Consider the following 26170-nt stretch of genomic DNA (forward strand, 5'->3'; position numbering starts at 1 on the left):
GTGTGGTGGTGCACACCTGTGGTCCCAGCCACTCAGGAAGCTGAGGCAGGAAGATTGCTTGAGCCCAGGAGTTTGAAGCTGCAGTGAGCCATGTTTGTGCCACTGCCTGCCAGCCTGGGCAACAGAGAGCAATACCCTGTCTCAAAAAAAAAGAAGAAAGAAAGAAAAGGAAAAAGTAATGGAATGAGTTTGAGGAGGAAGATGCTTAGAACATTCCAGAATTCAAGAGCAGAAAGACCATCATTAACAAATGGACACTAACTACCAGTAGATCCAGAAAGAAGGAACTGGAGCTAGCCCAGGACAAAAACCTGGTATAAATCATAATTTTCACAAGCGAGAGGCTTGGATTTTGCAATGAGGAAGGGGAAAAAAGAACCAAAGTATTTCTGTAGTGTAACAGATTTGGAAACCTTCCCAGAGACCCTGCAGATAAGAAACCTCTAACGCTTCAAGAGCATTTTTCTCATAGGAAAATAATTTTAGCTACTGGCTGGAATTTGAGGCCTAGTGGGTTAACTAGTACATTTGTGGGTGAATAAAAAATAGCAAAGAGCATTTCTGAATCTTTTTTGGATGTCATAGCAAAGGAGGACTCAGATTCCCCAAGCAGGCTGTATGGTGGTATGTACTCCCCAACCCCCACCCGAATCCCTCCCTCCCTCCCTCCCTCCATTCCTCCCTTCCTCCCTTCCTTCCTTCCCCCACTTCTTTGTCCTCCTCTTTCCCATTCATATAGATATTGTCTAGGCAACCTTTGTAGTTTCTCAGAATGAGATAGGAAGAAAAGGGGACCACTCCCAAATACATTCTCTTATATTCAGAAAACTTACATTGCCCACCTATGACGTATGGGACATGTTTGCAGTACCTTGGTTAATTATAGTAAAAAGAACAACAAATCTGGTCTTTGCTTTAAGGAACTTAGATCTGTTCAATTTATGATTAATGGCATCGATAAGAGACCTTTTTGAACATTTTGCAACTGAGAATTTGCAATTTAAACACCAGACAGTTCCATATTCTCATCTTTACAGAAAGGAGGATGTCCTTCTAAACTTTGAGCATGAATTACTGTTTGAAAATTTTGAGAATAATTATTTCGTTTACTGGTCCTTTCCTGGAATTTTGGCTCAATTACCTAATATTGTCTTTTGCTAGATTCTATTTTTGAGAAGTGTAAAAAAAAAAAATGGCAGTTTCTATACATGAATCCCTGGCAGATGGGATCCACAAATACCCCTGCCTCCTTTCTGTCAATAGCTCCTGCATCTTTGAAAAACTCAGAGCTCTGCATATCACATTTTCATTGCTGGGAAAGAAAAACCAAGGTATTCCACAGGTGTGTGGCAGCTAATTGGTTTTTCCATTTTGTTAACCCCTAGAGAATGTTTGCTTTCCTCTCTTGACCTAGAATTGGAGGGGCTTGAGGAGGAGAATGGCATAGATCAAAGAATTAAAAGCCTTGAGTCAGATTAATGACTGCATGTTGCTTGTGGTTGACTGAATCCTACAGGTGTTTCTTGAAGTTTGTGAAAAATAAGCCCAATGCAGTGTCTGCATTTGATCTGCATTTGTCTGCATTTTTGACAATGCTTGGAAATGAGGTTAAGATGCTTGGATTGGTGAGTGGTGGTAAGTGAATGAGTCATAACCGATGAAGTTATATTCCAACAATACGATGTTTTAGAAAGAGTCTTAGGCCAGATAGGAATCAGGTTTCTTAACCCAACTGTATAATTTAGATGCTTATATATTTGTGTTTGAATAGGAGATTGCAAAACTAATCCATTAGAAGCTATTTCTTTCCTAGATACTAGGTCGGAAATTTAGTTTTCTGCTGTGAGATGAATGAAATACGATGAACTTCAACTACTAGTAATACAAGACTCCAAAATGACTGTGACTTATTACAATAAAAATGTGTTGCCCTTTCACATAGAAGCCTGGCAGTAGCAGTCCACTGATATGATGGCTCTGCCCTACAAAGACTTCAGGAACCAAATTTCTTCCACCTCCCTGCTCTGCTGTCCCTAGGCTATGTCCTCATAGTCCAAGATAGCATCTCTGTTGCAGGTAGAAGGAAACAGTATGCCCGACTGCATTTTTTTCCAAAAGGAGGGCTCTTGGAAATTGCCATATAGTCCTTGAGCTTCACACTTCAATGGTTGGAATTTACTTGCATGGCCGCACCTAGCTGCAAGGGAGGCTGGGAAATGTAGCCTTTATATAGGGTGGCCATGTTTCCAACTAAAAGTTTATATTGCTGTAGGACAGACTGGCTATTGATGAACACTGTTTTTGATGAACTTCTTTTATTAGATAAGTAAAACTTTGTAAATTTTTTAATCAGTAATTTAAATATCTTAACCCCATGGGTCTATTCTCTTGTGTTATTTATTGAAGGAAATACATTTATATGTTTTCTATAGGCTGCCTCAAATTCTTTTTTTAATGTAGGTAGAGGTACTCCACTTATTACTCAGAGGAGTAATAAGAACGAAGCTTTTACTCTGATCCCTTTAAGTATGTTTTTACAACATAATCTCAGAAAAACATTTTTCTCTGTACTCCTCCTCCCCATCCATAGTCTAAAATCCTTTTTTTACATCAAATATTAAAGCTTGTCCGTTAACCACTCTGACAGGCTGAACAGTTTACCTCCGTTCTACTGATTTTTTTAAGGGCACTTAACCTTTAAAATACACTAAGCGAATAGGATGGCTCCCAAACAAAAATACACCAAGATTTTTCCACAGCCAAATGATAAGCATTTTCCTAACCTTGATCAAGTTATTTAACATTGCTGAAATCTGTTTCTTTAGTAAAATGAGAATAATACCTTCTCTGCATCTGTAGCAAGATTTTGTGGAATCAGATGAGATTGGATTAATTATAGCTCTTTGGAAGTCCTGTAGTGCTCTGGAAGTGCATGCTATAGTTCTTATATCAGAAATAAAATGTATATGGTCTATGCATATGTATAATATAATATGCATTCTAATCTATGAGAGTGTAGTATAATAATGTTCCCACACACAGATTTTGATTTTACAAAACATGACGCCCACTTCAGCTTGTGCTTGTAATATGCTGATAAAAGGTTAAATTGTCGTTGAATACTGTGTCTGTTGCCCAAATTCTCCATAATGATCTTTTGTTGAAGTATTTAACTTAAGCGGGAAATCAAGTCCTGGCATGCCACCATTTAGAAGAGTAATGACGTTGGAGCTGATCAAAGCAACCTCTAAAGTAGCTTCCATTTTGTGATCGTTGCTGTTGTATACTAGCCAGAGGACTGCAGCTCTAAGAGAAAAGCATATTGAAGATCCTGCCAAAATAACAGAAAAGAAAATTGTCTCCATTTAATATATTTTCAAACCTGCCTACCTTGAAAGAGTGTGATGCCACTAGTAATTCTCTCTGTTTATGGAAGCCAAAGAAAGATTTGTGCCCCTGGTTGTGTTTTGTCTTCTCTTCTCCTGCTGCTCACTCTGAAATAATAATAAAATGAAGTTGAAAGGTTGAGTTGACAGAGGATGTGACAGCAGGGCACATTCTCTGAATGATGTTGTGCAGTTACCCTTAGCTTAATTTCCATATAATCATAGATCTTTCTGGAATACTGTGGTTAGGACGAGTGACTAGATAGTCTTCCTGCCAAACCTAAATAATCCTGCCTGGTGTTGAACAGGATGTATTGCTGTCACTCATTAGGGGAGTAGGATAGGCAGACAGCTGGAGGAAAAAGTAATAAAGCCTGCCTGGCTATTTTATCTAAATACGATGTGATCTCTACTTTTTAAAATTATCAAAACTTAAGGCTGAGTGCAGCGGCTTACGCTTGTAATCCCAACACTTTGGAAGGCCGAGGCGGGAGGATCACTTGAGGTCAGGAGTTCAAGACCAGCCTGGCCAACAATGAGACTCCATTTCTACAAAAAATTTAAAAATCAGCTGGGCATGGTGGCGGGCAACTGTAGTCCCAGCTACTCAGGGGGTTGAGACGGGAGAATCGCTTGAACCCCAGGAGGTCAAGGCTACAGTGAGTCGTGATCATGCCACTGCACTCCAGCCTGGGTGACAAAGCAAAGCCCTGTCTCAAAAAAGGAAGAAAGGGAGAGAGATAGGAGATTATCAAAAATCGCTGATTTCAAGACCATGCTCACCTACACCCATTCTTCTTTCATTATTATGCTTTGGCTTTTGGATTTTTAAGGGTTGTGATTTCAATGCAGTTTTTTTCCCGATGTTTCTCAAGAAGACAAAATTGAGATTACCATAATTGTCTCTAGTTTTCTTAAAGTAAAATACAAATCTTTACTCAGATTTTAAGTTTTTATTAAACTTTTTTGGAAGGAAGACCCTTAAACCTGAGGTTCTCAGTAGTGCTGTGTTGTATACTATGTGCACACTCTAAAAGGAAATAATGTTCTTAGGTTATACTTCACTTCATCGCAAGACTTTTAATATCACTAGTTAGAAAATACATGTTTTATTGTTTGTGGAGGTATTTAGAATTAGACGTTCCATGATAATTAAAATATTAAAATATTTTATTACATCTAAAATATTCTATAACCAGGTCATCTGATTAACCTTAATTATATATAGGTATATGGATGGATGGACAGATGGATGGGTGAATATTTACAAATACAAATTTTCCTTCCGGATAATTTTTAGCTGCTTACATTTCATGCCTTTTAGTTTTAAGTTTATGTGCAGAGTCCTCCTGACTATATTGTGTTTGGTTTTGGTTAATAGTCTATGAACAGAGAGTTATAATTTTCTTTTATCTTCTACCAACCTCCGATCACATCCTATCTGCATACTTTCATGAGAATCTGTGGTGGAGGCCGGGTGCGGTGGCTCATGTCTGTAATCCAGCACTTTGGGAGGCCAAAGCTGGTGGATCACCTGAGGTCAGGAGTTCCACACCAACCTGGCCAACATGGCAAAACCCCGTCTCTACTAAAACTACAAAAATTAGCCGGACGTGGTGGTGGGCGCCTGTAATCCCAGCTATTTGAGAGGCTGAGGCAGGAGAATTGCTTGAACTCAGGAGGCAGAGGTTGCAGAGGTTGAGCCAAGATCGCGCCATTGCACTCCAGTCTGGGCAACAAGAGCGAAACTCCGCCTCAAAAAAAAAAAAGAAAGGAAATATGAGGTGGAGCAGAAGCAGTCCCCCATCAAGGATGTCTTAAATAGAAAACAGATTTAAACTATTTTGTTCTGACTTCCTTTCTGTTTCTTTAAGGGATCAACTACATGACAGAAAACAGCCACATTCTGATGAAAGAGGCATGATATACTCAAACAAATGTGTTCACACGCGATACATCATTTCTAAATTGACATGTGGGTGGCCAGTGTTATTATCTAGTTTTCTTGATCTAAGTACAAATTACCTTTTTAATAAAAAAAAAAAAAAGTGGTTGTTGCAGACTCTCAGAAATCATATTTTTTAATGAAGAAACACACTGTGGTTGATGGCATTTCAAAAAATGTTTTGAATTACAGAATATTTTTTCCAAAGTCACATATGAATGTAGCAATTGATAGCTAACGATAATAAACATTTACTGAGTGATTACTATGCGCTCGGCTTTGCGCTGCATTCTTTGCTCCACATCCATCCACCCTGTGAGATAGGAGCTGAAATCAGTCTTGTCTTACAAAGAGCAGATGGGTCATTAGAATTTAAGCCATTTTCTCTGAGGTCACCCAGCTAGCAGGCTTGGGGCTAGATTCAATTCCAGGCTGTTGGTGTGGCTACAGAGCTCCTGTTCCTGATAGTAATACAGCCCTAAGAAAAATGTAGTTGAGTAAGCCCAGCAAAGACTATACCTCTAAGCATTTAAATTAAGAAATTTTTGTGTTGATTTTATGCCAACATGCTTGATAAAAATAGACAAAGTATGTAATGTTAAAAAGCCCAAATTTAAGGACCATTTAAGTATTGAGTTCTTGGAATATTTACTCAAGAATCCTCAACAGAAAAATCCTCAGTTACAAATAGCTTCCTATTTCAAAGATACTCAGAAATCTTAACATTAATTTTGTAATGAAAAATATGGGGAAAGGTGTTAGGAAATTAACACTCCCAGAACTGTTAAGGTTTTTTTTTTTTTTCTTTTTTTGACTACTGTTAAAATAATGCTACCACAGGGAAGCTCAATTGAATACAAAGTGCAATTTTTCTGAGGCTATGGTAGACATTTCAAGGCCTAAATTATGTCTTGGAAAGACATATTAAGAAGTATAAGGGCCTTGAAACTCTGCGGACAGGCTTTCCTCCCCTCTGGTAGGCCGGTGGGTCAGGATTCTGGGCGCTCCCAAATTTTGGACACTTTGGGGCCTGTCCCTTTCTTACCATAGTCAGTGCTTCTGCCCGTTCGTTTGGTTGAGGAGGATTTCACCTCAGATTCTAAGCAGCCTCTGTTTGCTGCCTGGAACCCTCAGCAAACCTTTTCATGATCTAAACCCAGAGTCCTGGCTCTGGGCTATTGATTGTCTTCCAAAATTGGTGGTGAAGCTGGAGGAAGTGAAGAGCCCTACTTGCTGTATTCTGACAACACAAACCTTGGTCCAGAAAAAATAAAGGGACTAAGTAGTGAGAGAGAGAAAAAGAGGCAAAAGAGGAGAGCCACTGTGTTTAGAAAAATATTTTTTGGGCCAGATGCAGTGGCTCACACCTGTAAATCCAGCACTTTGGGAGGCCGAGGCAGATGGATCAAATGATGTCGGGAGTTTGAGATCTGCCTGGCCAGCATGGTGAAACCCCGTCTACTAAAAATACAAAAATTAGCCAGGCACGGTGGTGCACACCTGTGATCCCAGCTACTCGGGAGGCTGAGGCAGGAGAATCACTTGAACCCAAGAGGCGGAGGTTGCAGTGAGCCGAGATCGTGCCATTGGATTCAGCCTGGGCAACAGGAGTGAAACTTCATCTCACAGAAAAAAAAAAGAAAAAGAAAAATATTTTTTGGTTAGGGGAGGGAGATGGAATCTTGTTATGTTGCTCAGGCTGGTCTCAAGCTGCTGGCCTCCAGCAGTCCTCCCACTTCAGCCTCCCGAGTAGCTGAGATTACAGGCACGAGCCACTGTGCCCAGCCTGAAAAAGAGTTTTAAGGCTAAATTCAAATAGTTTGGATTGAAGCATTAAGCTCGGTCGAGAATAACATTGCTCAAAAGAGTCAGTAGTAGCAGCTGCCACAAAGACTTTGTAAGAGATCAGAAAGATCCCTTCAAGAATGGGAACATTGTGCAGATTATTCTTCTGATCTTTTCAAAATACAAATCACATCACATAATAGCTTCAGATAATCCTTTGCTTAAAGGATGAATCTTTAGCCAATGGGGCTTTACGCCTTACCACAGACCTCTCACCCCAGTCAAGTGACTTTTCTGTTGTAATGACATACAGGCTTTTTCCAGCCACATGACCTTGCCCTTGCTGTTCTCTCTTCCAGGAATGCTGTTCTCTTGTCCCTTCCCAAGGCTGGCCCCTTCTGCTACTTTAGGGAGACCTCACTCCCTCAGAGGCCTTCCCAGACCATCCTCTTAAATAGCCCACCCTATCCCCAGACATGACTGATCACATTACCCAGTTTGCCTCTCTTATTTATTGCTGTATTCCCAGCTTCTAGATAATATTTGGCATTTATAGGAGGTCATCAATACAGAAGAATGAGTAAGTGGATGAATGAATGACTGAATACACTGGTCACATTTCTTCTTCTGTGGAGCCAGTAGTTAGATGGAGTTTGATGAAAAAGAATGACTACCTGGCCGGGTACGGTGGTGCATGCCTGTAATCTCAGCACTTAGGGAAACTGAGGCAGGCGGATCACCTGAGGCCAGTCTGGCCAACATGGCAGAACCCCGTCTTTATTAAAAATGCAAAAAATTATGTGGGCGTGATGGCACGTGCCTGTGGTTCCAGCTACTTGGGAGGCTGAGGCAGGAGAATTGCTCGAACTTGGGAGGCAGAGGTTACAGTGAGCCAAGATCGTGCCACTGCACTCTAGCCTGGGCAACAGAGCAAGACTCAGTCTCAAAAAAGAAAAAGAAAAGAATGAGTACCTTTTCTGTTTTCCTAGGCCAGTGGTTCTCAAAAGTGGGGATTGCTAGAAGTGAAGATTCCTGGGCCCCACTCCAGAGTGACCGAGGCTCCCCAGCAGTGTGCGTTCTCACAAGCCCTCCAGGTGACTCTTATGCTTGAGAAGCAGTGTCTTAGGCCATGTGTGTAGTTCCCTATCTATTGTCATCACCTCTGCACCACTAGCTGTAAAGCAGTGTCTGGCACAGAGTAGACAGGAAGCATTTGTTGAATGAATTAAGCCACCTTCCCTGTTTCCTCTCCACTCAGTGCCTTTCACACCCAAAGCCCTGAGTGCACAAATGTTGAGGAAGGGAGCGACTGCCTTCCTGAGGACCCGAGGGAAATCTTGTGCTCTGTAGTACAGACCTTGCTAAATTTAGACTTTCAGCTTACCCCTTCCTCCTTCCTGTGCCCTCCGCAGCAGGAGAGGAAATTTCCAGCTGCTGCTAGAAGCAAATCTGTTTTCATTTGACCCTTGGATTTCTACAAGTGAACCTATGGGGAAGAGGGTGATTAGAAGTGGGCTTGCTTCACACACGGGCCCCACCTGGGAGTGGTCCTTGTTCAGAAGCCAGGCCCCTAGCCCTGGCGCTTGAGGTGGCTGGAAGGAGCCAGTCCGTGCTGCTCACAAACGGGCTCCTTGTTCTCAGACCAAGTATTGCTTTTGGCCCAAGAGGCTCCCAGCACAAGAGGGACTTTGTGGGGCTCTTCGCCTTGCTATTTTTACTCTCTAACTTCCAGCCCCTGCTTCCTGTTCCCTCACAAAAGAACAAAAAGCACAAATTACGAAGGGCCGCAGAGCCCGTTTGAAAGGACACTGATGGCTTTCAGCTCCCACTCTTGACCTGTCCTCTGTCAGCAGGTGACAGTGCCTTCGGTCAGAGGCAGTGATGACAGGAGACTAGAAAGGAGGGAAGGTGGAGAAGTATGTGGATGTCAGTCTGTGCAGCATGCAGAGAGAGGAGTTTGATCTTTAAGGCTTCTACTAGCAGGAGGGTTTTAGAAATATGTGGGCCAGCTGGAGTGGCTGGCCTGGATTTACTAGAGCAGAATTCGGGAGAAAGGCATTTAAAGGAGGCCCCTGGATAGAAGCCTGAGTTGGAAGTGTTCTCATTTTTTATATCCCCAGAATGTCGGGGTGAATTGGGGCTCAGGGCCATTCTGCGGGGCGAATCTCGGTGCTATCACACACTATTTGACCATGGTCAAGCCAGCTATGGATGTCATAGTCTCAGCCTTGTAGCCATTGTTTGGTTATGTTGTCACCCCTATATATTCATCTTCTAATTTCCCAATGCTATCTATGCTGATTTTCCTCAGTTTTCTGAAAAAGAAAAATCCTTTTTTTTTTTTTCAAGATGCAGTTTTGCTCTTGTTGCCCAGGCTGGTGTGCAGTGGCACGATCTCGGCTCACTGCAACCTCCACCTCCCAGGTTCAGGCAATTCTCCTACCTCAGCCTCCCAAGTAGCTGGGATTACAGGCACCCACCACCACGCCTGGCTAATTTTTTTTTGTATTTTTAGTAGAGATGGGGTTTTACCACATTAGCCAGGCTGATCTCAAACTCCTGACCTCAGGTGATCCACCCGCCTTGGCCTACCAAAGTGCTGGAATTATAGGTGTGAACCACAGTGCCTGGCCTAAAATCCATTTTTGTATCAGGATATAGTTTACCTTTTTGGCTTTAAACCCATCTGCTGTCCTCTCTGAGCCCTAGAAATGGGGATAAAGATAGTACCTTCTTCATAGAGGAGCTATGACAAACCACAAGCTCCTGCAACGAAGGACGCAGGACGCGTGATACAGCACCTAGTGGCGTCAGTGTCCTTGCTGTTGTTACTGTTACTAGCTTTTATAACATCCTAGCAGTAAGGTAGCACTTGTGTTCAAGCCCTGAAAGACCTGGATTCCACCCTTGCCTTCTAGCTGGCATTGATGTGAGCGTAAAATGCAGCAATATGTTTGAAAACATGCTTTGCTTTATGAATGGGGAACTTTTTTCCAAATGAAAGCCTCAGACCCACAGTCGGGGGAAGCTTAGAATCATGTACAAATGCAAAGCAGCTTTATTCATTTGGGATTGGTTTATGTTTGAGAGAAACCTAGAAGTTTCACAAGTCTGCTTAAACGTGGAGAATGAGGGCATCAATCTTTATTTAAAAAATTATGAAATATTTAAATTAAAAATTATGAAATAGTTTTTGCTTCCACATTAATTGAAAGAGAAGAGAGACATTTGGAGAAAGAGAAGATGTCTTGTCACAGTAGAGGGACAAGAGGAGATGTCACCAGCCAGGGGCATACACAGTGTATATGAGGAAGACAGCCAGCAAGGCAGGTAGGGTGGAGTCTGGACTTGCCTGACCTCCTCAGATCCTGGAAGTCTGGCCCTGCTGAGGGAGCCTAAGTGACCTTCTTATCCAATAAAAGTCACCATAAGATGATCTTTTGTCCTTTTTTTTTGAGACAGAGACACTCTGTCACCCAGGCTGAAATGGAGTGGCCCAGTCTCAGCTCACTGCAACCTTCACCTCCCAGGTTCAAGTGATTCTCCTGCCTCAGGCTCCCTAGTAACTGGGATTACAGGTGCCTGTTACCACGCCCAGCTACTTTTTGCAGTTTTAGTAGGGACAGGTTTCACCGTGCTGGCCGGGCTGGTCTCAAACTCCTGACCTCAGGTGATCTGCCCGCCTCGGTCACTCAAAGTGCTGGGATTACAGAGATCATTCGCTTTGAACCATGATGATAATTTGACCCTAGAGTTTCTGTAGTGAGCATTTTCCTTGGGACCTATGAAAGCATGTTCTTACATTGTGACTTCAGTGACTCGAGTGTTCTGCTGTAATATTGGCTTCTTGAAACCTACAATTTGTAGCGATGGTGATGATAACACTTAACAGTGACCATCCGTGCAGTGAACACACCTGCATGCCAACCTTTATTCTAAGTGTCTTATACACTACCCATTGAGGGTAGTGTATAGGGTACCTACCAGTGAGGTAGGTACTGTTATGATCCCTGTTTTACAGATGTGCATCTGAAGCCCAAAGAGGTTGAGTAACTTATCCAAGGACACTCAGATAGGGAGTGGCTGAGCCATGATATGAGGGTCCCTACCGCACTGACACTTCCAGTTGCCATGCCCTTTGCAGCAAGCCACGGCTGCACCGAGCCGTATTGCATCTTCGCAGACTCTCCTCTGGTTTCCTGGTCTCATTGGAGCCAGTAGGCATCTTGAATGAATCCATTATTTTTGCTTGGATTATCTTCTGGGTATTGAAAAATACCCCGGCTAGGCTGGCGTTCTCTTCCGGCATATCTCTTTTTAAGAAACAGCTGAAACGTTTGGTCTCAAAACTCCACTGAGATATTTTTTTAAATTGTGCAAAACAACATACATAAACACCCATACATGTAAACATACAGCTTAACACATAATTATAAAGGGAACATCGATGGCCCCGCCAGCCCAGTGAAGAAATAAAGCATTTCTAAAACTCCAGAAGCCCTTGAGAAACCTCTCTGTGATCTTCACTGTCTCTCTCCCACTCCAGGTATTCATTCTCTGTTTTTGGTGATGACTGTATCCTTGCATTTCTTTATAGTTTTACCATATGCCTAATGCCTAAACAATGTAGTTTAGTTCTTGGACTTGGTATGGATGTTTAATTAATATATTCTATTTTGTCTTCCTTCTTTTGATCAATGATATGTTTATAAAATACGTCCATATTGTAGTGTATAGCTCATTTTTGTTCATTTATTTATTCTGCTGTACATTATTTATTTTTTTATTTTAATTTAAAAAATTTTTTTCTTTTTTCTGAGACAGAGTCTTGCTCTGTCGCCCAGGCTGGAGTGCAGTGGGACAGTCTAGGCTCACTGCAAGCTCTGCCTCCCGAGTTCAAGTGATTCTCCTGCCTCAGCCTCCTGAGTAGCTGGGACTACAGGCGCCTGCCACCACTCCCGGCTAATTTATGTATTTTTAGTACAGACGAGGTTTCACCATGTTGGCCAGGCTGGTCTCAAACCCCTGACCTCGTGATCCGTCCGCCTCTGCCTCCCAAAGTGCTGGGATTATAGGCGTGAGCCGGCCAATTTTTAAAAATTTTTAATAGACATGGGTCTTCCTGTGTTGCCCACACTGGTCTTAAACTCCTAGACTCAAGCAATCCTCCCGCCTCGGCCTCCCAATGTGCTGGGATTATAGGCATGAGCCACTGTGCCTGGCTAATTCATTCTGTTTTAAATGGTTGTCTAGGTTGTTTGAAGGTTTTGGTTATTTCAGTGATGCTGATATGAATATGTTACCTGGTACACATACCAAGTGTGGAATTGTTGGATCATAGAGTAGAGATATCTTCCACTTCACTAGTTAATACTGTTTTCTTTTCTAAAATGATTATACCAGATTACCCTTATACAAGCAGTAGTATCTACAAGATCCTATTGTTCTACATGCCTGCCAACAATTGGTATTGTAATATTTTTTAATTTTTGCCGAGCTGACTGGTATGGAAGGATATCTATTGTGTTGTGACTTGAGGCATTTTAAGATGCTCTGCAGGCTTTTTTATTAGATTTCTGCAGTTTCTGTAAACCTTGTCTTCAGTAGCCCCCACAGTTGGTCCGAGTTCCAGTCCTCCAGTTGAGTCACTCTGAGATGTGTTCCCACGGTGCACTTTAGGCTATCCAGTACCAAATCTCACCCCCAAGAGGACTGTTGCACATGACACACCCAAATAGAAAAACATACTCCAGGATGGAGGTCTTTTAGGATATTCCCACTGCAAACTAAGAATACCACATTGTGATTTCAAAACTCCAAGCAGATCCATCAAAAAGGGGGTGCATGACAGACGCCCAGTTTAAGCAATCTGCTGAGAGTCAGAAGGGCAGTGACGCTGCCAGCCACCGTTTCCTCTCCTCAGTTTTCAGCCACTTGCCTTGTCTTCAGCAAAGCCTCACTAAGCCATTTTCTGAGAACCAAAGGGATTGAAGCTTCTCCTCAGATCGCCTGGTGTTTTTGAATACTCCTGTTTTGTTTTAGTCTGCACTCACTCCCTCCCGCCTCGTCCGTCCGCTGTGATGCCGGACGAGGCCATTAATCGGAGGATGGCCATTAAGTGACTTTGCAGTATCCTGAACAATCTTTTACAGAAGCAGCTGCTTGGTGTTTCGCTAACTTGACCCCACTGTTCTCTTGGCTTAGCTATGGTTTTAAACTTTATTTTAAGTAAACATTTTAAGGAAAAACTGACGCTTGTTTTCAAGGAAAATCATACATAAAGACCAATGTGTAATGACAGACAAAACGGGTACTGCTGTGGTTGAAAAGTTCAGGAAAGGTCTGGACTTCCACCTACCTGTACCGCTATCTTCTTCCCCTCCCACCCCTTTTTTTGAGACAGAATCTCACTCTGTTGCCCAGGCTGGAGTGCAATGGCGTGATCTTAGCTTATTGCAACACCTCCTGGGTTCAGGCAATTCTTGTGCCTCAGCCTCCCGAGTAGCTGGGATCACAGGTGTGTGCCACTACGCCTGACTAATTTTTGTAAAGATGGGATTTCACCATATTGGCCATGCTGGTCTCAAACTCCTGACCTCGAGTGATCCCCCTGCCTTGGCCTTCCAAAGTGATGGGATTATAGGCATGAGCCGCCGTGCCTGGTTTTCTTCTCCAGTTTGATAACAATTGAAAACCACTGTGGCTGGGCGCGGTGACTCAAGCCTGTAATCCCAGCACTTTGGGAAGCCGAGGCGGAAGGATCACGAGGTCAGGAGATCGAGACCATCCTGGCTAACACGGTGAAACCCCATCTCTACTAAAAATACACAAAAAATTAGCCGGGCGTGGTGGTGGGCGCCTGTAGTCCCAGCTACTCGGGAGGCTGAGGCAGGAGAATGGCATAAACCCGGGAGGCAGGGCTTGCAGTGAGCCGAGATCGCACCACTGTACTCCAGCCTGGGCAACAGGGCAAGACTCTGTCTCAAAAAAAAAAAAAAAAGAAATCCACTGACTGATTTAAAGTCCAAAGTACTTATTTAAATGTGTAATTTTTTGTTTTTGTTTTTTTTTTTTGGAGACAGGATCTCACTTCTGTCACCCAGACTGAAATGCAGTGGCATGATTATGGCTCAATGCAGTCTCCACTTCTTGGGCTCAGGTGATTGTCCCACCTCAGGCTCTTTTTTTTTTTTTTTTTTTTTTTAAGATGGAGTCTCACTCTGTCACTCAGGCTGGAGTACAATGGCATGATCTTGGCTCACTGCAACCTCCGCCTCCTGGGTTCAAGTGATTATCCTTCCTCAGCCTCCCGAGTAGGTGGGATTACAGGTGTCCACCACAACACCTGGCTAATTTTTGTATTTCAATAGAGACAGGATTTCACCATGCTGGCCAGTATGGTCTTGAACTCCTGACCTCAGGTGATCCGCACGCCTTGGCTTCCCAAAGTGCTGAGATTACAGGCATGAGCCACCGCCCCTGGCCGTCCTCAGCCTCTTGAGTAGTTGTCACTACAGGCACATGCCAACATGCCCGGCTAATTTTTTGTATTTTTGGTAGACATGGGACCTCGCTGTGTCTGGAACTCCTGAACTCAAGCAGTCTGTCTGCCTTGCCTTCCCAGAGTGCTGGGATTACAGGCATGAGCCACTGCACCTGACCTAAATGTGTAGTTCTATGTAGAAGAACAAAGCAAATTGGGCTATGAAGGTTAAACAAAATGAAGTATGATGGTGCTGAGAGTCTTCACGTGGCATACTTCCTGCCTTTCCTTGTGGAACTTCTCAGTACAAAAAATAAACAAAATCTCACTCAAGACTTCTTGGTCTCCAGCCCAGGACTCTTCTTAATTTATTGTATTATATTTCTTTTTATCCATGAGGATGTTCACATATGCCATCAAGGGATAGATAAATGTTTGTAAGTCTTGGGAGTCATGAAGTTGCACTTTGCACTGTTCTGTGAAATTGCATAGAACTGATTTCTTTAGAATTTCTCTTTTGCTAAGTGCCAAGTTCAGTTCCCATCATTGGAAGACCTAATTGATTCACTCATTTCTTCCTTCTCCTTTATTTATTCCCTCCCTCCCTCCTTCCCTCCCTCCCTCCCATCTCTCCATCCCATCTCTCCATCTAACCAATTTTGATTGAATACCTGCCACGCTAGGTGTCAAATATGATGGTGAATAAGACAGATATGGTGTCTGCCTACCCTCACAGGGCTTAAATCCTTTAAACCAATGTGAGATAATATGGAAGGGATTCTATACATTATTCTAGACTTATTAATAATACTGTACGTGTGCCCACTTGGCTTCTGTCACCAGCACCATTGTTACCACCTATTTCTAGCAACAGAATAAACCTCCTTTTTTATTTCAACAAAATCTCAGCCTAAGCTTAATAAAACTAGGGTGGGTTTGGTTGAAGATAAAACAGTCCGATTCATGCCATTCAGCATAAAGTTCCTCTCATGCTACCTCTAGGTACCTTCTTATCTGCCCAACTTGAAAGCCACCAACCTTGGCCTCTGCTGTTGGTCTGACATGATGTCATATTTTGATAGTGTATGTAGCTATTCTTCGTACACGCTAATGTCTCAGTGGTAAAGACAACTAGGCTAAATCTGTAAATTCAGGCCTCCAGTCCTCATAAACCACAGAAATGTTGGTTTGTATCTTTTCAGGCAGCTGCTTTGTATCTTTTCAGTTTCTAGCCCCAAAGCTCCCTGTCTGTGAGCCACTAGAATGGAACAAGGGACCCCACTTGCTAGGGTTTTCTCCAACTTAGTCCCAAAACCTGTATCTTTTACCTGATATGTCCCAGTTGAGATGCAAAAAACAAAATAATAGCAGAAGTGACCCCTTCGTCCCCTAAAAAGGAGACAGGACAAAGAAATGTAAACACATGTTTGATTAGAGTTGTTTCTGCAAAATTTGGTTAACTTGAAACTATTTAATTATACTTCACTCCCTGTGGGGACAGGGGGAAATTCCCAGCATAATTTGAGACTAGTGGCACTTTTGCCTCTGGCAGATTTAAATGAGGAAAGTGACTGCATGCATGCACATCCGTGGCCACAGTCTTCATCAGCCCCTTTGTTTGATTTCTCTGTTTCTCACGGTGACTCTGCCTCGGTGATGCCTGCCCACATGATGCAGTGACACTTGCACAGAGCCAGGCCCACTTGTGTTCTCCTTTGAATTGCCGGAAAGCACTCCAGCTGCTTTTGTATGGCCACACAGGAAACAGCCTAATCCTTAGAATAAAATTGATCCCTGGGTTTAGAGCTCAAGTTTTTAAAGTTTTTCTTCCTACATACATTGATACAGCCTATGATTCCCTTATTACCCCTCCATCTCAGTGGATGTCTCATGCTACTTCCTCTCCCCTCTCTTCTCTCTTCTCTAGCGCTGTCACCCATTTCCTAGTCAACTCAAGGCCAAGAATGAGACTTTTTAAAACCAGCAGGTATTCAGTAAACTGATAAGATATGTAGAAAGGTCAGATAGGATGGGAATTGTCTAGCAGACGTATTTTATTTGGCCCTCACAGTGTTTAAAGGATTATTTTCTGGAATTGGAATGACTGGACTTTGTAGGTGCCTGCCCATTTCCCACAGTGACCCACCTTTGTTATCTCTCACCCACACTCTGCTTCACATGTTTACATCACTGGCCTGTCCGTAGAGTCAGTCTGGTCCACTGTTGACTTCCTAGGCTTTTCCAGTCTGCCTTCCTTGGGAATCTTTTGAGATGGAGTCTCACTCTGTCGCCCAGGCTGGAGTGCAGTGGTGTGATCTCGGCTCACTGCAATGTGCATCTCCTCGGTTGAAGCAATTCTCCTGCCTCCGCCTCCCAAGTAATGGGGACTACAGGTGTGCATCACCATGCCCAGCTAATTTTTGTATTTTTAGTAGAGACAGGGTTTCACCACGTTGGTCAGGCTGGTCTCAAACTCCTGACCTCAGGTGATCCGCCCACCTCAGCCTCCCAAATTGCTGGGATTACAGGTGTGAATCACCATGCCCAGCTTTCCTTGGGAATCTTCTGTGTACAATTAGAATTCTAGAGTATTGGCTGGGCACAGTGGCTCACGCCTGTAATCCCAGCACTTCGGGAGACCGAGACGGGCGGATCACGAGGTTGGGAGATTGAGACTCTCCTGGCTAACACGGTGAAACTCCGTCTCTACTAAAAATACAAAAAATTAGCCGGGCATGGTGGCGGGCACCTGTAGTCCCAGCTACTCAGAAGGCTAAGGCAGGAGAATGGCGTGAACCCGGGAGGCGGAGCTTGCAGTGAGCTGAGATCGCGTCATTGCACTCCAGCCTGGGTGACAGAGTGAGACTCTGTCTCAAAAAAAAAAAAATTCTAGAGTATTACAGAAGACTACTACTATTGCTATTTTGTAGGTATCCCAATCACATGAGAGAGATTCTTAAAGCACATGAAAGATAGAAATACAGCACTCATTTACAGAAAGCATTTTAAGAAAATTAGAGTGATAGCTGGGAATGACATGATGTCCACCAGTGAATCTTACTAATTGACAAAAGCATTCAGCCCGCTATGTGTAACTATGTGAATTTTGCTTGGAAAGTTGATTCTGGTTTGGAGCTTTAGCTTGTTCATAGGGTTCTTAGAGCTATAGGATGACTTGATAGTGAGGCTTTCATGTCCCTGTTCTCAAGTGTCAGCCTTCCTTTCCAATTCTTTGTTTCCATATTACCTCTTTTACCAAGTACAGCTGCACACATCAGCATGGATGGATTTCACAAACATACCAGGAAGAACTAATCATTTGGACTATGGACACACTGCCTTTGGGGTTCACCTGACAGATAGTGCTGAAATTGGAAGGCTCTTTCTCTTTTAATAAAATTCTCTCTTTCTCCCCCGTCCCCGCCCCCCATTTTTCAGCAGATATATGGAGTGATCACTCATTTCAGACTGATCCGGATTTGCCGCCTGGCTGGAAAAGAGTCAGTGACATCGCTGGGACCTATTATTGGCACATCCCAACAGGAACGACTCAGTGGGAACGGCCTGTCTCCATCCCAGCAGATCTCCAGGGTTCTAGGAAAGGGTCACTTAGTTCTGTAACGCCATCTCCCACCCCAGAGAACGAGGTAAAACGGAGTGTCTTTTTACCGGCCTAGTAGAATAGATGTAACTTGTGGTTTCTCTTTACACTAGTTGCTTCTGCCCCAACAGGTCATCGAGGTAAGCTTTTTGATTATTGTGCATGTTGCATTTGAAATCTCAGTAATGCTTCCTCTTAGTAAATAGTGTTAATATCCATCTTTCAGGGATGTTTTTATTTTTTAATGGCTTTTGGTCTCTTGAAACACCATTCCAGGTACAGAAAGCAAGAGGGGCTGATTAATGAGAAGTGGTTAAGATTCCCTTGGGCTCAATGAGGCAGTACTTTACTCTGCAGGTAGCATTGCGTGGTGCTGGCTCCATAAAATATTTACACATGGAAGAACATCTCTTGGCCAGATGTATTGTAATTACTATGTATCTTATTAGCCTTGGGCTCATTTGATAGCATGGAGAGAATGTCTGCAAGAATAACCCTGGAGGGCCCTCAGATGCTTAATTTCTGTTATAAAAAATGTTTATTTAGCAGAAGTGACATTATTTTAGAAACAATTAGCAGCATAAATTTCTGCTGTCCCTGAGGAAGAAATCTGGATGTTTAAACAAAGAATTGAGGCATTAAAAAAATTTCATTGTGGTGTTTATTAGTATAAGGATCCCTGCAGTGAACCTTTGTGAATCCCGAAAGCGAACTATTCAAGAGAATTAGAGTTGGAAAAGGTCACAATTAAGTAATGACTTCTTGTGACCCCTGACACCCAAGCATTTCTGCCCCTTTCTGACCACAGTCCTTGGTTCTTTGAACAAGCCCATCTTCTTTTGCTTTGAGGCATGAGGGCATTGGAACTACCTGCCGAAGCTTCTTTATCTGTTTGCAACAGATATCACCCTTCCTGTTTTTAAAAGTAGATAATGTCTTGTTTCCTAAATCTTTGTGTACTTGTTCTTCTCCAGGAGGTAGTGAGTCCTATACTGTCATCACATTCCTGCTGTTAGAGGGCTTTGGCTTCTCATTTACCCAGCCTGGACCTCACATTCTCCAACTTGAAAGTAATGGGCTGGGGCAGCCATACCCTTATTGGTAGGCAAGGACTTTGGTTTACCTGTGCCATGCCGTGGTCATCAGGCACATGCTTCAGGACTGCTCAATGCCATTTAGGGCTTTGTTGCTTATCACTGGGCAATTTTAACAACTTTTTATTGAAGCATAATAATTCCTACTCCCTGGGCAATTTTTATTCAGCCTTTTGTTCATCTTGCATTAGGTGTGCTGGGGGATAAAGAACCAACACCATTTGAGCCCTCAAGGAGTTTGGCATGGAGAGGAGTCCTCTTTCTGTCCCCACCCAGTTGGATCCTGGGATTCCCCCGTACTACAGTGGGGGCCTCCTAGAAGCCGAGCCGGCCAGGATCAGTCTCTGTTCTCACTAAGGCACAGATGTGCTCTCCCTTTCTTACTTGTAGACCTTTTCTCTTGACATCTCAGTTGGCAAGAATCTCTTTCTCCATTCCCCTATTCCAAGCCTATAACCATCTTCATTCCCCTATTCCAAACCTTTAACCATCTTCGCAGGCAGAGTGTGTCCTATATACAGAGAACACCAGGGTGAGAAGGCACCATCTGGTGCCAGCATTTGTATGTTACAGGCAGGGACACTGAGGTACAGAGAGGCCAGTGACTGGTGGCAGCTCTGGGTCTAGAGCTCAGAGTTACTGAATCCTCCCAGATCCTAGGCCAGAGGTCTTCTCACTCAGCTTCCCTGGCTTTGGGATTTCAACCTGCTCTGCTTCCTCGCTGTCCCAGAAAGGGGAGATTGGACTAACTTTGAGAGACAGTTTTTGTGCCATGAATCTCCAGTCCTCTGCATCTGGCAGTGGTGAAGTCCTTTGTAAAGGCCACCTGCAGAGGCCCAGGCGCGGGTGTGTGGACTCCAAGGAGGGCATCCTGAGGCTTACGGAGCTCAGAGTTGTATTTCTTTGATTAATACGTTAGCCTTTTGTTTCCATGATTTGGGCAGAAGTCTTGGGAAGAACGCAGCACAGGTGGGCGCTGGCTCTGGGGAAAACTGCCGGGTAGCGGAGTTCATCTCTCCCCTACCTGGGGCCCATTTTTGCCTACTCTTTCCCCTCTCTGTGCCTGCATCGTACCCTTGTGCTAACTAATGCCCAGGGCCCCTCCCAGGCTCAGAAGGACGCACCCTTGGCACCTCCTGCCCTGGAGTTCAGTGTTCCCCCCACACAGCCCTGCAGCTCAGCCTTCTCACTGCTCTTAAAGATCTGTTGTGGTTTTCAGGATACCTTCCTAGACATCATTTCATCTGAGCTTCTCAGGAGTCTCCTGGGGCAGAGAAGTCAGCTGGTATGTTCTCCATTTAAGGAAAGAGGTAACTGATACTCAGTGAGTTAAGTAGCCCTCAGCTGGGGTTAGGGTGGGATGCATCCAGTTCCCTGACTCCAGACCCCAGGACTCTAGAGCCCCAGGACTCTGAGCATCTCCACCTTCTGTCAGTTCCATTCCTCTCTACTGCAGCTCACTGTGCCATTTGTATTGACAAAGGCTTATCCCTCCACAGAAGCTGGTTGAAGGAGCGTATTTTTAGGAGTTTCAGAGACAGGGACTCATATCCAGCACTCTCAGAAAGCAACGGGGCAAAAGTCTTCAGGCTGACCTTTCACTTGTTCACATCATACACGTTTCTCCCCCTACATAAAGTCCTCCATTAAGTCAAAGAACCAAGCAGATTCAAAAGGAAATAAATAAGTCATAGAGGCAAAGAGATGAGCAGATAGAAGAGGAATAGGAGAATTGGGGAAAAGACTCAGCCTGCCGCATATGCTGATGTACAGACGCTGACACCAATATTAAACCAGGGGCATTAAGAGAAATCAAGTATTTACAGTCCAGGCTAATGCCTTAACTCTTCACTCCCCGTAAAACCCTTATGTGGTCAGGTGCTGTGGCTCATGCCTGTAATCCCAGTGCTTTGGGAGGCCAAGGCAGGAGAATCACTTGAGACCAGGAGTTCAGGAGCAGCCTGGGCAACATAGCAAGACCCCATCTCTACCAAAAAAAAAAAAGATTTTAAATTAGCCAGGTGTGGTGGTGTGTGCCTGTAGCCCAAGCTACTTAGGAGGCTGAGGCAGGAGGATCACTTTTACCCAGAAATTTGAGGCTGCAGGTGAGCTATGATCACACTATAGCACTCCAGCCTGGACAACAGAGTAAAACCTTGTCTCTTAAAACACACAAACAAACAAAAAAACACACGAAAATCCTTATGTATCTGGTATTATAGTTGTCTTTCTCATTTTGCATTTGACACTGAGACACAGAGAGGTTGAGGAGTTTGGGCAAGACACATAGCTAATACATGGTAGAGTCAAGCTTGAGTTCAGGTCCCCTGACCCCTATTTCCACCCCAAACTTCACAATATCATATGTCTAGGAGGCTTGGAGACTCTTGCATCCCTTTAACTTACCCTAAGGGAGGCTGTGTCACATGTGGAGCCTTCTAGAAAATGACCTCTCTTAATCTCATTGTCTCGCCGGGCGCAGTGGCTCAAGCCTGTAATCCCAGCACTTTGGGAGGCCAAGACGGGCGGATCACGAGGTCAGGAGATCGAGACCATCCTGGCTAACACGGTGAAACCCCGTCTCTACTAAAAATACAAAAAATTAGCCGGGCGAGGTGGCTGGCGCCTGTGGTCCCAGCTACTCGGGAGGCTGAGGCAGGAGAATGGCGTGAACCCGGGAGGTGGAGGTTGCAGTGAGCTGAGATCCGGCCACTGCACTCCAGCCTGGGCGACAGAGCAAGACTCCGTCTCAAAAAAAAAAAAAATCATTGTCTCAGGTGCTAATGACAGTTGAAGAGAAATGATTATTTTTCTAACATCATTTCTTTGATTCCTAAATAGAATCTATTTCAAACAGTTTCCAAGCATGAGAAGAGAGCAAAATCTTAAGGGACAGAAGAAACTTGTAATGTGTTGTGTTAGAAATGCATATTTTATTCAGCTTTTTTCTGAGCTGGCTTCAAAAAAAAAAGAGAGAACCAAATAACTAAGTGCTAAATCTGTTGACTAGGCTTCACAAAAGTTTAGAACTGAAGGCTTCCTTACAGTTTGAAAATTTTACATTTCACATTCCAAAGTTCACTCGGGAAGTGTTAAGCGCAGTGGATAATGTTTCCGCTGCATATGCCAGCAGTATTTTTGAAAGTTTATAAACTGGCCAGGAAGCATTTGCTGCTGAAATTTGGCACATGGTGCTCCTTCCCACCCAAACCATTTATTTGTTCCAAATTACCTTGCAAACTCCTTGAATGTTGAATTTTAGAGAGAATGGAGAGCCACACAAAATATTTTTATGAATATCCATTGGCCTGTGGCCAAGTCTTCCCGTCTTTTCAAGCGAAGGTGTTTTGGTCTTCCTAAAGAGGAAAGTATGGAGAAGGCGGGTCTGAGGCTCGAGAAAATGAATTGTTGCTCAAACTATGGTTTCCTCTTGGTCCTAAATCAGCCTGTTGTCATGGCCTCAGGGGCAGCATGAGAGCCTAACCCCCCAGGAGGGTGCCAAGTGGAATACCTTAAGCCTGTGTATTCTCATATACATGTAGAAATAAGATGACAACATAAACGGGCCGTTCTGCCATCATTTTTCTGAACTTTTTCACTCAGTCAAGTAATCATGACGTTGAGTGCTGGAAGGAATCTTGGAGCAGGGCCTGTTGAATGTGCGGGCGGTATTTCTCAGCCAGTGAGCTGAGGAACGGTGCCAGGAGAACCTCTGGGGATCACAGAATGGGGTGGGGCCTGGGAACCTTTGCGTAAGCTCTCCAAGTGATTTTACGCTGAGTAAGTAGGACAACAGGTCCTCTAGTGACTATTGCTCCCCTATTTTTATTTGCATGTCACTTCCTCAAAAATTATTTGGATTCACCTCGTCGTCTCCCCAGAGCTACTGCTTTTACCACATTGCTTTGAAAGCCCTCTATTCTGTCATGTCCCATTGTAGTGTTGTTAACCTGTAGTGTGTCACTTTCCCAGTAGGAAGCTCCTTGGTGGTCAGGACCTGTCCTCTTCATCGTGTGCACAGGGCCCAGTACATGACGACATTCATTAACTATTTGCTGAATGAAAAAATAAATCAACCGTACAGCCAAGGAAGCTGTTAGTTGATCTGTTGCAATGACAAAGCCGGCTCTAGAGCCCTCAGTCTCCTGGCCCCCTCTGCGTTGTGGTTTCTGCGTTGCACTGCTGCTCACAGAGACTGATTTAATTGCACAAGCTTTTGGTAGTCTAGTTTACTAGTTTGATTTTTTAACTTCTCTAAATTATGTTTGTGTGATTAAATAAACCATGATGCTATAATCTTCTGATAGGGTGGGCAGATGGCTTGAGCCCAGGAGTTTCTCTACTAAAAATACAAAAAATACAAGGTTATATGATTGGATTCCCTCCTTACTGGCATGGTGATGCATGTCCTGTAGTCCCCGCAACTCAAGAGGCTGAGGTGAGAGGATCACTTGAGCCCAGGAGGTGGAGGTTACAGTGAGCTGAGATCATGCCACTGCACTCCAGCCTTGGTGACAGAGCAAGACCCTGTCTTAAAAAGAAAGAAAAACTGTACACATATAAATTGATAAAACACTTACTGACATTGCCTGCCATACTCCTTTGCATTCCAGGTTTTCTGCCATTTACTATCAAGGCCACACTTAATGAAGGGTCAAGCCTTGACAAAATGGCATTGAGAGGCATGATTTGTAACGGTTTGTATTCCCCAAACTGCTTTTTTCTTCGTGGAAAGAGTAGATCATAAGGAAACTCTCATTTACAGGGCACCCTCAGGCAGCCAGTCCCTGTGCTAACAGCTAACATTCTAGATCTCACTCTGTCTGCACATTGATGGGAGGCCTTCTTAGTCCTGTTTGATGTGGGAGGGAGTTGAGGTCAAAGAGCAAGTGAGAACAGAGGCAGAATTTGAACCCCAGCATTCCAGTAGGCAATGTGTCTTTATTCATTTTCTGATGCTTATAACAGAATACCTGAAACTGGGTAATTTATAAAGATTAGGAATATATTTCTTATGGTTATAGAGGCTGAAAAGTCTAAGGCCAAGAGACTGCATCTGGTGAGGGCCTTCTTGCTGGTGGGGACTCTGCAGAGCCCTGAGTGGGTACAGGGCATGACATGGTGAGGGAGCTGAGCATGCCAGCTCAGGTCTCTCTTCCTCTTCTGATAAAGCCACCAGTCCCACTCTCGTGATAACCCATGAATCCATGGATGAATTAATGCACTCATGAGGGCAGAGGCTCTTAAAGACCCCACCTCTCAATACTGCAACATTGGTGATTAAATTTCGATGCGAGTTTTGGAATGGACAGACATTCAAACCATTGCATTGTGTTAACTTCAGAACTTCTCAAGTGCACACAGAGATGATATGATTATAGCTTCTGTCACTGCCACTGTGGAATGTTTTAGTGCTTTTCCTCTCTACCCAGTTCTCAGCAGGTTCAACCCTCTCTACTCTTGCCCCCTGGTTTGCATTTTGATACCACTTCATAGAGATTTTCTTGGCACCCTAGAGAAAGCCTCCTGGTAGGGACATACCCAGCCCCTGAGACTTCGTCTTTAAGAGCACTCTGTTGACATTGTCAAAGAATCAGCTCCATTCTTGGCCTTTTTCCAGCTGATAATGCATCATTTTTGTGTGCTATGCAGAATTGCTTTCCAAGACCTTAGAAGAGAAACATGAAAGAAGAAAACTCTCAGTAGTCAAGGTTATATGATTGGATTCCCTCCTTACTGGGTCCAGCCTCACGCAGCTTCTATGTGGTGCTCAAGGGTTTTGAGGAGTGCCATACCCCGGGCATTGGGTCAGTCCCCCTAGACACACTATCTCTGAGGAGCTAAGGCTCCAGAGCTCTCCCAGAACTGAGCAGGATCAAGTAATCAGAGAAAGGGGTGTTGCAGCCTGGGCAAGCTCAGGACAAGCACCAGGAGGGTGTGCCAGCTATGACTGTGGTACCAGATGACCCTCAGCTGTGCAAGGCTTCAGCTGCATTGCCTGGAAGGTTACCAGGCTCATGGAAGCTTGTTGCTTGTAGAAGATGGTCCCTGTTGGTCCGTTACCAGCTCTTTCCCCATCTTTGTGTGTTTGTCTTACCTGAGGCATATTGTCCAACTTGCCCTTTCCTCTTTTAATATTTTTCTCTTTGTCTCTCTTCTTCCTTCGTCTCTCCCACCCCTACCCCACAGACTGCAGACTGAGGTGGATACAGACTTTCTGTAGAACCAAAGAATCTCTGTTGGGTTGTGCTTTTTAAAAATTTTATTAACTAAAAATTATTAGCAAAGCTTGTTAGCCAAATATAGAAAATATTCTCTCTTCTTAATTAAAAAAATTAGATGAATAAGCCATGTAATTCTTGAAATTTAAGACAAAGTGACTTTGTCTTTCATTGACTTTAATTTTTTGAAAAAGAAAAATTATGGTCACTTATACATTGGAGAAAGTTTGTCATCTTTGATGTAAATGAATGGTTTTAAATATAGAAGGAGAGAAAAGATCTTTGGCCCAGTCATAACACATATAATGCTAGTTTCCATTTTCCTTACTGAGTTTTATGCTAAAGGATTTCTTTAGGAGTGCCCGTGTTAAGTTTTTGTAAAATCACGATATGGAGCCTTTGTTTATTTAAATCTATAAAAGGTGATTGTTGGACATTTGCCATCTAACTCGTGTTTCCATAACACGAGAGCTGGATTCTGACAGTCTTAGTACTGTTGTTAGCTTTTACTTTACAGATACCCTTATGTCCAAAGAGTAAATACATTAAAAATTTTAAAAACCACACACGGCCGGGCGCGGTGGCTCAAGCCTGTAATCCCAGCACTTTGGGAGGCCGAGACGGGCGGATCACGAGGTCAGGAGATCGAGACCAT

General features: G+C 43.7%; 1 protein-coding gene across 4 annotated transcripts in view; it reads left to right on the forward strand.

Annotated features, from left to right (window-relative positions):
• The window catches only part of APBB2 (amyloid beta (A4) precursor protein-binding, family B, member 2), a 433566-nt gene that overhangs the window by 254571 nt on the left and 152825 nt on the right, over positions 1-26170 (forward strand). For 2 of the 4 annotated variants that reach the window (XM_011949059.1, XM_011949058.1), the window contains one exon: positions 18038-18246. In XM_011949059.1, the coding sequence (XP_011804449.1) occupies positions 18038-18246 (209 nt within the window). The remainder of the gene's footprint in view (positions 1-18037; positions 18247-26170) is intronic. The other 2 variants (XM_011949060.1, XM_011949061.1) reach the window with 1 other exon arrangement.

Source organism: Colobus angolensis, unplaced genomic scaffold (assembly GCF_000951035.1).
Source record: "Colobus angolensis palliatus isolate OR3802 unplaced genomic scaffold, Cang.pa_1.0 Scaffold29, whole genome shotgun sequence".
NCBI lineage: Eukaryota > Metazoa > Chordata > Mammalia > Primates > Cercopithecidae > Colobus > Colobus angolensis.